Genomic DNA, 12,744 nt, shown 5'->3' with positions numbered 1-12,744 from the left:
GGAAACAAATGGTAGTGATAAACGGCTCCATTTCGGAGTGGCAGGCAGTGACCAGTGGGGTACTGCAGGGATCCGTGCTGGGACCACAGCTTTTTTCAATATATGTTAATGATATAGAAGACGGTATCAGCAATAATATTAGCAAATTTGCTGATGATACAAAGCTGGGTGGCAGGGTGAAATGTGATGAGGATGTTAGGAGATTACAGGGTACTGTGCCGCCCAAAGGTGAGTGGGCAGATGCATGGCAGATGCAGTTTAATGTGGATAAATGTATGGTTATCCACTTTGGTAGCAAGAACAGGAAGGCAGACTACTACCTCAATGGAATCAATTTATGTAAAGGGGCAGTACAGAGAGATCTGGGTGTTCTTGTACACCAGTCAATGAAGGCAAGCATGCAGCTACAGCAGATAGTGAAGAAGGCTAATAGCATGCTGGCCTTCATAACAAGAGGAATTGAGTATAGAAGCAAAGAGGTGCTTCTGCAGCTGTACAGGGCCCTGGTGAGACCACACCTGGAGTACTGTGTGCAGTTCTGGTCATTCTGGCTCTTGAGGGAGTGCAGCGTAGGTTCACGAGGTCAATTCCTGGAATGGCAGGATTACCTTACACTGAAAGCCTGAAGCGACTGGGCTTGTATACCCTTGAATTTCGAAGATTGAGAGGGGATCTGATTGAGACGTATAAGATTATGAAAGGATTGGACACTCTGGCAGTAGGAAACATATTTCCACTGATGGGTGAGTGCCGAACCAGAGGACACAGCTTAAAAATACGGGGTAGACCATTTAGGACAGAGCTCAGGAGAAACTTCTTCACCCAGAGAGTGGTGGCTGTGTGGAATGCTCTGCCCCAGAGGGCAGTGGAGGCCCAGTCTCTGGATTCATTTAAGAAGAAGTTGGATAGAGCCAAAGATAGTGGAATCAGGGGTTATGGAGATAAGGCAGGAACAGGATACTGATTAGGAATGATCAGCCATGATTATATTGAATGGCGGTGCAGGCTCGAAGGGCTGAATGGCCTACTCCTGCACCTATTGTCTATTGTCTATTGTCAATGTGAAAGCATTATAAAACCCTTGGTTTATTTGTATGAAATGAAAACCACAGGGGCTGGAAATAATCAACAAGTCTGGCAGCATCTGTGGAGACAAAGTTACCTTTTTGTATTGAATATGACTCTTCTTTATCAGTTGAATACATTCATTTATTTGAATATTGTCATATATTTAATTGAATATATAGAATATAGAACATTACAGCGCAGTACAGGCCCTTCGGCCCTCGATGTTGCATTGACCTGTGAAACTAATATGAAGTCCAGCTAACAATACAGTATTCCATTCTCATCCATATGTCTATCCAATGACATTTGAATGTCCTTAAAATTGGTGAGTCTACTACTGTTGCAGACAGTGTATTCCATGCTCTTACTACTCTCTGAGTAAAGAAACTACCTCTGACCTCTGTCCTATATCTATCACCCCTCAATCTAAAGCTACATCTTCTCATGCTAGCCATCACCCTCTGAGGAAAAAGGCTGTCACTGTCCACCCTATCTAACCCTCTGATTATCTTATATATCTCAATTAAGTCACTTCTCAATCTTCTCTCTAACAAAAACAGCCTCAAGTCCCTCAGCCTTCTCTCCATACCAGACAACATGCTAGTAAATCTGCTCTGAGTTCTTTCCAAAGCTTCCACATCCTGAGGTTGCTGAGGGAGGCGAAAGAGGAAATAGAACTATTTCTATAAAATTTATTAAAGGGAATTTATCACATATATAAACAGAATTTGGAATTCCAAAATGGTCATCCTACTTTAATGATTCCCGTTGTGGTCACTGTAACATTGGCATTAGAACTTAACGATTCTGATCAATTACAACACTGATCTTAATAAATTTCTCCTAATTAGTACAGTATGTTTGTGGAAGCTTTGTTGCAATTTCACATCTGCCAAGTGGACACAGTCTAGCCTAAGTTTTATAATTGCACCCCAAGTGGAAATTGCAGACAGTCACCTTCAAACTTTATAGAGTACCTTTCTGATTAAAAAAAAATGCATTAATGAAAAATGTACAGCAACTGCTTTTCTCAGAGGGATGGCAATGCAGGAAAACTTGCTGTTTGCCACGAGATAAAATCATGTCAAACCTTTTGCCCTTGCAAGTTTTACAATTTGCAGTTTTTTAAAGCATGCAACCTGTTGAAAGTACAAGTGATAATGGACATATTCCACCCCCTACTGTTCTTGTCCCACCAAAGCCTCCTTCATTTAATGTTGCAGCAGGAGCTTTATGTAATAACACTTATGCTTGTAAGACATCAGCATAAAGGAAAAAAAAACAATTAAAATGCCTTGAATGTTATGCTCACTGCTGTTATTTGCTTGTGTGAATGTTGCATGTCAGCTAAATGGAGCAAGGAACAGATAACGTGATTGGGTGCAGGGGAGTGCACACTAAGCTTTGTCTATCATTATTACAGAGAGCAATCAGATTGATGCCAGCGGGATCATAGATGCTGTTGACAGCTGTAATTATGCATCGCCATGGTGATCACTTTTGGCCTGTCATGGAGGCCTATAAGCCCCCTCCCCCTGCAAAGATTTAATCAGATTGTTCTGTCACTTGTCAGGTAGACAAGGCAGACTGGGAGTAGTGCTTAGGGGAGAGGTGAATAGAAAATGAAGGGTGGGGAGATGCCTGAAAGCTTCACGTTGCTTGTCAAGATACCAAAAAGCAGAATTTTTAATTACACTGGAGGCTCTGGAACATTGCTGAACAGATTATGTTGAGTGGAATTTGACATTTGTTCTGCTCATGTGTTATCTTCATTCTGTTCTATATCAATAACGTGACAGTTATTTTTCACATGAGGTAATTTTGACAAGTAGCTAAATGTACAATACGTTTACGTTTTTCATAACGTGTCGATCATGTTCAGTTTTTTTCACATGTTAAACTGTAGAATTATGGTGACCGGTTGGACTAGATGCAGATTTTTAGTTGTGATGAATGTTGAAGCAATTGTTCCAACAAACAAGCCAATGAAAGTTATTAGTCCTTTTAAATCCTTTATTTATGATGAATGAAAAAATGTTTTTATCCCTTTGATAGTTGTGGGATTCATTGCAAAATTCTCCAGCATCCCTTTCTATTTTTGATTTGTGCCCTACCACTCGTTCTGAGAAGGAAAGAATGGGAAAGTTAGAAGTGTTGGCTTGTCTGTGACAATTGGCCTTGTTTGTTTTGCACCAAAGTCTGTCATTTGGGATCTCTGCTTGATTTTTCTTAAACTTGTAGTTATTCCCAGAGCGAGTATCTCTTGCAAGTTCCAATACTACATTGTTATTACGCCAGTCAGGCCAAAACTGTCGGTGAAAATAGCTTGGCAAGGCACTAAATTTAAACGTTGAACAAAAAAACAAAAAAAACAGTGGATGCTGGCAGTGTGAAACAAAAACAGAAATTGCTGGACAACCTGAAAGTTCTGATGAAGGGTCGCTGGGCTTGAATTGTTAATTCTGTTTTCACTTCACAGATGCTGCTGGACCTCCTGAGTTTCTCCAGCAATTCTGTTTCTGCCACAAAATTTAAATATTAGTCAGGGTATTTTTTAAATTTTAGAATTTAGCAGGAGATATTATCATAAGCCAAGGAGTCACTTGTAACATTTTCATTTTTAAATCAGGTTTTTCATATCTGCTGTGTGATAGCAACTATTGCAGAACACAGTGACAAATAAAATTAAAAATATCAGTAAGTGAGGTGTAAGAAAGGAGCCACTAAACCATGTTGTTTATCCACAATGCAAAGGCTTTCCAATAAAGTTTCAATGATGGAGTCTGTGAAAACTATATTGAATATCAACGTCTAAAGCACAGTGATTTGAACAGGTGGAAACATGTGAGGTTGAATCCATTTGGGTGGAAATTAGAAATTCTAAGAGGAAAAAGTCACTGATAGGCGTAGTCTAAAGGCCACCAAATAATAACATTATATTGGGGGCGGGCAATAAACAAATAACTAATGCCTGTAAAAACGGTATGGCAATTATCATGGGGGATATTAATCTACATGTAAATTGGTCGAACCAGCTTGGTCAGGGTAGCCTTGAGGAGGATTTTGTTGTGTATATCCGTGATAGTTTTCTTGGACAGTATGTAGTGGAAGTGACGAGGGAGCAAGCTGACCTAGACGTGGTCCTGTATAATGAGACAGGAATAATTAATGACCTCATAGCTAGGGACCCTCTTGGAAAGAGTGATCATAGTATGGTTGTATTTAGAATACAGCTGGAGACTGTGAAGATAAAACTCAATACCCAGAGTCTTGTGCTTGAACAAGGGGGACCACAATAGAATGATGGAGGGCTTGGCGAAAGTAAACTAGAAACAAATATTTTATGGTAGGACAGTTGACGAGCTGTGGAGGACTTTCAAAGCAACTTTTCAAAGTGCTAAGCAAAAGTATATTCTAGTGAAAAGAAAGGATTATCCCATATCTACCATGGGTGTCTCAGGAAATAAGGGAGGCTATCAAATTGAAAGCGAAGTCATACAAAGTGGCCAAATAGAGCATTAAGCTAGGAGATTGGGAAAACTTTAAAGGTCAACAGAAAGCCACAAAAAGAGTTATAAAGAAAAATAAGATAGAACATGAGAAAAAAAAACTAGGACAGAATATAAAGACAGAGAGCAAAAGTTTCGATAAATATATAAAACGAAAGAGTGGCTAAAGTAAATGTTGGCTCTTTAGAAGACAAGAAGAGGAATTTTGTTATGGGATATGATGAAATCGCCGAGGCATTGAACAGGTATTTTGTGTTAGTCTTCACAGTGGAGGACACCAATAACATGCCAGTAATTGACAAAGAGACAAAGGTAGGTGTGGACCTGGAAACAATCATTATTACAGAAGATTTAGTGATGGGCAAGCTAATTATTGATAAGTCTCCTGGCCCTGATGCAATGCATCCCAGGGTACTAAAAGAGATGGCGAGAGAAATAGCAAGTGCACTGGTGTTAATTTTCCAAAATTCACTGGACTCTGTGGCAGTCCCAGCAGACTGGAAAACAGTAAATGTGATGCCGCTGTTTAAAAAGGGAGGTAGACAAAAGATGGGGAATTATAGACCAGTTAGCTTAACCTCTGTAGTGTGGAAGATGCTTGAGTCTATTATCAAGGAAGAAATAGCAAGGCATCTCGAAATAAGTTGTCCCTTTGTGCTGATGCAGCATGGATTCATGAAGGGTAGGTGATGCTTGACAAATCTTTTGGAATTCTATGAAGATATTATGAGCAAGGTGGACAATGGGGACCCAGTTGATGTGTACCTAGATTTCCAAAAGGCCTTTGACAAGGTGTTGTTTAAGAGGCTGCTGCGTAAGATAAGGATGCATGGCATTAGGGGTAAAGTATTAACATAGATAGAGAAGTGGTTGACTAACAGGAAGCAAAGAATGGGAATAAATGAGTGCTATTCTGGCTGGCAATCAGTGACCAGTGGTGTGCTCAGGGATCGGTGTTGGGACCACAATTATTTACAATTTATATAGATGATTTGGAGTTGGGGACCATGTGTAGGGTGTCAAAGTTTGCAAGTGACACTAAGATGAGTGGCAGAGCAAAGTGTGCAGAGGACTGTGAAAATTTGCAGAGGAAAAAAGATACATTCAGTGAGTGGGCAAAGGTCTGGCAGATGGAATACAATGTTAATAAATATGAAGTCATCCATTTTGGTCAGAGTAACACGAAAAAGGATTATTACTTGAATGGTAAAAAGTTGCAGCATGCTGCTATGCAGAGGGACTTGGGTGTCCTTGTGCATGAATCACAGAACGTTGGTCTGCAGGTACAGTAAGTAATTAGGAAGGCAAATGGAATTTTGTCCTTCAATGCTAAAGGGATTGAGTTTAAAAGCAGATAGGTTATGCTGCAGATGTACAGGATGCTGGTGAGGCCATACCTGGAGTACTGTGTGCAGTTTTGTTCTCCTTACTTGAGAAAGGATGTACTGGCACTGGAGAGGGTGCAGAGGAGGTTCACTAGGTTGATTCTAGAGTTGAGGGGTTTGGCTTATGAGGAGAGATTGAATAGATTAGGGTTATATTCATTGGAATTCAGAAGAATGAGTGGGGATCTTATAGAAACGTATAAAATTATGAAGGGAATAGATAAGATAGAAGTAGAGAGGATGTTTCCGCTGGTAGGTGGAACTAGGACAGGAAGGCATAGCCTCAAAATTAGGGGGAGCAGATTTCGGACTGAATTGAGAAAGAACTTCTTCATCCAGAGGGTTGTAAATCTGTGGAATTCCTGGCTCAGTGAAGTAGTTGACGTTACTTCAGAAAACATTTTTAATGCTAAGATAGATTTTTTTTGAACAAATAAAGGAATTAAGGGATACGGCGAGTGTGCACATACGTGGATCTGAGTCCACGAAAAGATTCACCATGATCTTATTGAGTGGCGGAGCAGGCTTGAAGGGCCAGACGGCCTACCCCTGCTCCTAGTTCTTATGTTCTTACTTTCTTTCAGTTGGGGATATGACAAATTGATTTTTTGAAGCTTTTCCTTGAAGAACGATTACAGCTAAGGTTTAATTTAATGTCAACATTTTGTCAGGGCACGAGCAATTTGGATATAAAACATTTTACGTTGACTACTTTTCATCCACCAACGCAGGGAGCTTTAGGAAGATACTAACAGACTCTCAAAACAATGATTAAGGGGTATCTTAATGAGGCTTGGGACAAAGGATTAGATTTGTTCGTTTGCTACCAGAGATTTTTCCAAATAAATCTACTGTGTTTAGTCTATTTGAATTGATCTACATTCTCGAGATAAGTGATTCATTAAAATTGAGAAAGATGATGTTTTGAAGGCAGACAGATGAATCTTCAATGTTGGATATGAGTCCTTTTTTCCAGGGAGCTAGAGAGACAGAGACACAGCAGAGTTTAAAAACCCTCACAGGCATAGATTAAATAATGCTGAAAAATGTGTTGCTGGAAAAGCGCAGCAGGTCAGGCAGCATCAAAAGAACAGGAGAATCGACGCTTTGGGCATAAGCCCTTCGTCAGGGCTTCATGAAGAAGGGCTTATGCTCGAAATGTCGATTCTCCTGTTCCTTTGATGCTGCCTGACCTGCTGCGCTTTTCCAGCAACACATTTCTAAGCTCTGATCTCCAGCATCTGCAGTCCTCACTTTCTCCTAATAGATTAAATAAAGGGCAGACTGACATGCTACAACAAGAATGCTTCAAACAGAAGACAAACTGTTTGTGGCCAATCCGGCATGTTGGACCTTTGGAAGTGAGATTCAGTGTTCCATACAATGTCGATAACAAGGTTAGTAAGCTCATTTATCCACTAGGTGCTTCTGGATGCAGACTGAAAAAATGATTTTGTCATGTGTTGAAGCAAAATTAGAGGTGAGGATGGAGATAAGAAGGAGTAAATATAGCACATTGTAAGCATATTGAGGATGACAGACTAGGAATGAACTAACTGGAAAGAGAGATAGACAGTTCACAAAGCAAACTTCCTACAATTTGACTAGCCAATACTGAAATACTGGGATAGTTAAACACTATATTTTTGTATTTGGAGAAATGACAATGGGAAGATCTTTTCAGATTACTTAGGAAATTCAATGCGCAGATATACCAGGATTTACCATGTTAGCCAGAAATGTTATGAATGTGGGAAAATCAATGCTGATAAAACATCATGCTCATTGGTTGAACCCAGAAAAAAAATGCAAGCCCAAGACTTACAAGGATGTTGCCAAGGTTGGAGGATATGAGCTATAGGGAGAGGTTAAATAGGCTGGGGTTGTTTTTCCTGCAGCGTCTGAGGCTGAGGAGGGACCTCATAGAGGCTTATAAAATCATGAGGGGCATGGACAGGATAAATAGACAAAGTCTTTTCCCTGGGGTGGGGGAGTCCAGAACTAGAGGGCACAGGTTTAGGATGAGAGGGGAAAGATATAAAAGAGACTTAAGGGGCAACTTTTTCAAGCAGAGGGTGGTACGTGTATGGAGTGGGCTGCCAGAGGAAGTGGTGGAGGCTGGTACAATTGCAACATTTAAAATGCATCTGGATGGGTATATGAATAGGAAACGTTTGGAGGGATATGGGCCAGGTGCTGACAGGTGGGACTAGATTGGGTTGGGATATCTGGTCTGCATGTACAAGTTGGACCGAAGGGTTGGTTTCCGTGTTGTACATCTCTATGACTCTATGTGGTAATCAAGATTCAGTACATTTCATTTAATGTAGTGAAAGCAGTTGGAGTTCACCAGTGGTACTGGTCCCTAAACTGGATGGGTTGACTAGATTATCTGTACATTACAGAAAGTAATTACAGTAACATAAACAAATTCGTATCCAATTCCTTATTTAAGAAAATGATATTGATAGGGTTGACAGTGCTTTGTTTCTTTCTAAGATTGAATTTATTAAGAACAGCCCATACAAAGTAAATAAACCTACCCAAAATGTGACTGTATAAATTCTAATGTATACTATAACAGTTCAAACTGAGAATTTAGGAGAAATTTGTTTTTTTTCTTCCCAGAGAATGGTTGAGATGATTAGCATAAAACATTTAAGTATAAGGGAGATAAGAATCAAACACAGAAAATGTTGAAGGAATTTAGCAGGTTTGGCAGCATCTGTGGAGAAACAAGAGTGAACATTTTGTTCCAGTATAACTCCCCTTCAGATTTGTTTTATTTCTAGTATTTTGGTTTTATTTAAGGATAAAATGAATATGCTATTATTCTATTAGATGGATTAGGAGGCTTGAGTGGAGCAATAATTATCAACTGGTTGGTCTGAATGCTTAAGTAAATATACAGGAAGGAGTCAGCAAACCAGACATGAATGTTGGTTAAATAGGTCATGTTAATTGACTTTGCAGAAATGTTTAACAGATTAAATAGAAGAGAATCCATCAATATTAATTGATAGATTCTCTTATATTTAATCTGTTAAACATTTCCAACAATTTCAGTTTTTGCTTTTTGCAAATTTGAATTGATGTGGAAGTTAAAATTCTGGGCCAGAGAGAGCTGCGATTATATTTGGAAAATTTGTTCAAACTGACAATCCAAGCAAATATTGGTTCAAACTCTGCTTACGTTTAAACACTGCCCAGGAAATTGGTAAACTGCATTTGAATTACATTCCATTTAGCGTCAAGCCTTAATGTGAAGCACTTCCGGAGTTTCAATTTTTTTAGCTGCAGATATGATTATCACTGTTGCATCACAGTGCTAGGGATGCGGGTTCGATTCTAACCTCGGGCGACTTATCGGTGGAATTTTCACATTTTTCTCATGTCTGTGTCGGTTTTCACCAGTGCTCTGGTTTCATCCCACAGTCCAAACATATGCAGGTCTGGTGGATTAGCTATGGTAAAGGTGGGGTTACGAGGATAGTCTGGGAATGGGGTACTGGCAGGCATGCTCTTTAGATGGTCTCTGCAGACCCAATGGGCCAAATGGCCTTTATCTGCACTGTGCAGATTCTGTTCTTTGTGAGCGATTGAAGGAGTACTGGTAAATACTATTAAAGCTAAGAATCCTTTGTCATACCACATGAGTCACATCAATGGCGATTAATATCAGAACTCTTTGGGTTTAAAAATGCCCCAGCATGAATCCAACAACTTATTAATCAAGTTGTAATTAAAGTGCTTAACTTTTTATCACATCTTTTAAATAAACTATGAATAACACCTGGGAAGAACATGTTCAAAGAGGTGATTAAGCATTGCAGTTACCTGGCTTAATAATAAGTCTCACCAAGAGTGAATTTGCAGCATTGTACAGGGCCGGGGCAAGTGTTGTCACAGATGGGCAGCATCCACATCAGAATATTTAACTCAGTGGTTAGCACTGCTGCCTCACAACACAAGGGACTCTGGTTTGATTCCAGCCTAGGGCAACTGTCTATGTGGAGTTTGCACATTGTCCCTGTGTCTGCGTGGGTTTCCTCCGGGTGCTCTGGTTTCCTCCCACAATCCAAAGATGTGCAGGTTAGGTAAATTGGCTGTGCTAAATTACCCATTGTGTTCAGGGATGTGTAGGTTAGGTGCATTACTCAGGGGTAACATTCAGAGCAGTAGGCTGTGGGAATGGGTCTGGGTGGGTTACTGTTTGGAGGGTTAATGTGGACTTGTTGGGCTGAAGGGTCTGATTTTGCACTGTAGGGATTCTTAAAAAAAAAACTCCATCTCACACTTTGCAAATAGGACTGATGAGGGACTAGCGTGTATTCTATTTGGCATCTGAAACTTCTCTGTTTGAACCCATCCATTCCCTACCCCACCACCCACCACCATCACCATGAATCGTTTGGAACTGATGTAGCAATGATGCTGTTATTTTGAATGTGGCTTGATCACCTCACTGAATTTTACTTAATTAGTATTTAGATTGAGAAGAATTGTGGAAAACTTGCTCTTTGCCTTTGATAGATACTGAATTCTCATTACATATCATTTTCATGAGTCAAACATAATTACAGGGGAGCCTGCTGTTTGCTCACACCCACAGAAATTTGGAAAATGAAACATTTTTGTTAGGTGTTACCACAGTCAAACTCTCAGCAAATTATTTTAATGGAACATGCTCTCTCCAATGATGTTTTATCACATGAACAGTGCAGAAATAGCTATATTCTAGATTGTACCTGCCCTGGGAGCTTTGATGGGACATTGAAGAAGAATTTTAACTCTGTATCAAACCCCATGCTATACCACCTTGGGAATCCTTGATGGGAGAATATAGTTGGAGTTTTACTTTGTGTCTAACCCCTGTGATATTTACTGTGGGAGTATTTGATGGGACAGTATAAAGGGATACTTATTCTGTATTTCACCCATCCAGTACTTGCACTGAAAGTGTTTGTTGGGACAGGATAGAGAAAGCTTTACTTTGATTGAAAAACTTGGATAACTTAATCAAGTGGGGAAAACTGAATGGACTAAAGGGCTTTTCATGTTCACCATGCTTTGTGTATTCCTAATCAACATACTGAACATCAGAAACTGAAACTGAGGGGCCACAATACTGGATAAGTAAGTTAAAATGACCTGAAACTGATGCATGTGTATTCTAAACTAACACGAGTCACTTGTACAGCTTGCTGCGTTGAATATAAAGACATCTTTGTAGCAGGCTCTGACTGCAGCAGACCAGAAAAATCTACATTTAAATCTCCCTGGACAATCCCCTAAATTAAAATATTAAAAATGTGAGCAGGCATTGCAGTGACCATCTTGTGTGTGCCTCATTGCAGACAGATGTGCTGCTGCTGTTTATTATGAAGGTTTCTTTCCCAGGTGAAGATCTGTGCAAGTTTATTTCGGGTTTATTTTGTCACAGTGTTGTTTCTTGGAACCCTGCTGTTCCAACAGCTTAGACTTACTTTTTCTTCTTGAGATTCCTGGGATGATTTTTATCTGTCTTGAATATTTTGATTCATTTTTAAATACTTTGAACGTTGTATCATAACGTGAGCAATTTAATAAATACTTATGCCCAGGAACAGCTCGTTTTAAAAAAGATTTTGTAGAGGTAATCCCAGTATAATTTTAATGAACTCAAACTGATAAGAAACCAGAATTTACAGTGTATTATCTTTCTTTTTGATAAACCAAGCTCCTGTGACTGGAGCTAGGTTAGAACACACATACATCAGTTTCACGTCATTTTAACTTACTTATCCAGCATTGTGGCCCCTTAGTTTCTGGTGTTCAGTACGTTGCTTAGAAGTACACAAAGCATGTCATATAATATGACAAGACTGTTTAATAGAACTGAGGGTAGATGGCTAGTAGGTGATGGAAGAAAGCTGTGTAAACAGTCGTTTCTCTGGGGGAATTACATGAATAACTGTTGTACTGTTAAAGTGAAAATAATATGGGAATATTGAAGATATGTAATGTATGCTGAGTGAATGAAAATACTTCAACGTTCACCAGACTGAAAGCTTCCATTAATGGAATGCTGGTAATACTTTGCATTGCGTTTATTAATATTGCAACATACATTTTTCTAATTGGTGTGAAGATGTTATGAGACTGTGATAAATGTTTGAGCAAGTGCTTCAATCAATTTGAAGTTGTTTGTCTTTACCAGGTCCGAATTGACAGCGGCATTCAAGAAGGAAGTGACATCACTATTTATTATGATCCAATGATATCAAAAGTCAGTATATTTTTACTTGTTTTTAATATATGACTTTCATGCCAGATGAATTGATTGCAAATTTTTCACAAGTAACAAATAGCATCCCTTAAATCAGGAAATGGAAGGGAAAGAGGATCAGGAAAACTGCTATCACGTGGGAATTGGCACTGAGCAGATTGTTGGAACTGCAGGCTGACGAGTCCCCCGGTGTTGGTGGACTTCATTCAAGAGCCTTAAAAGAAGTAAATAGTGAGATAGTTAATATGTTGGTTCTAAGTTTTCAGATGTTCCTTGATTTGGTGAAAGTTCCTTTATATTGGAGGAGGGTGACAGTAACTGAAAAGTGAGGGAGATAGATAACAGAGAACTGTGGGCCTTTTAGCTTAACAGCACCCATAGAGAAAATGTTAGGAACTACTTTTGAAGCAGTCCGCACGAGATTGAGCAATGACAAGTCTGTGATGCCCTTAGATGTTCGGGACTGCACCCATGCTGCACTGAATGGATCAGCATGTGTCTACCCTACACCGCC

General features: G+C 39.5%; 1 protein-coding gene across 2 annotated transcripts in view; it reads left to right on the top strand.

Moving 5' to 3' along the window:
* pcca (propionyl-CoA carboxylase subunit alpha) overlaps window positions 1–12,744 on the top strand; it is a 374,463-nt gene that overhangs the window by 175,608 nt on the left and 186,111 nt on the right. For both annotated transcript variants that reach the window (XM_043691289.1, XM_043691290.1), the window contains exon 15: window positions 12,162–12,230. In XM_043691289.1, coding sequence (XP_043547224.1) covers window positions 12,162–12,230 — 69 coding nt within the window. The remainder of the gene's footprint in view (window positions 1–12,161; window positions 12,231–12,744) is intronic.

This window comes from Chiloscyllium plagiosum, chromosome 6, assembly GCF_004010195.1.
Source record: "Chiloscyllium plagiosum isolate BGI_BamShark_2017 chromosome 6, ASM401019v2, whole genome shotgun sequence".
NCBI lineage: Eukaryota > Metazoa > Chordata > Chondrichthyes > Orectolobiformes > Hemiscylliidae > Chiloscyllium > Chiloscyllium plagiosum.
The sequence above is the reverse complement of the archived record's forward strand: the minus strand, read 5'-3'. Positions and strand labels throughout refer to the sequence as shown.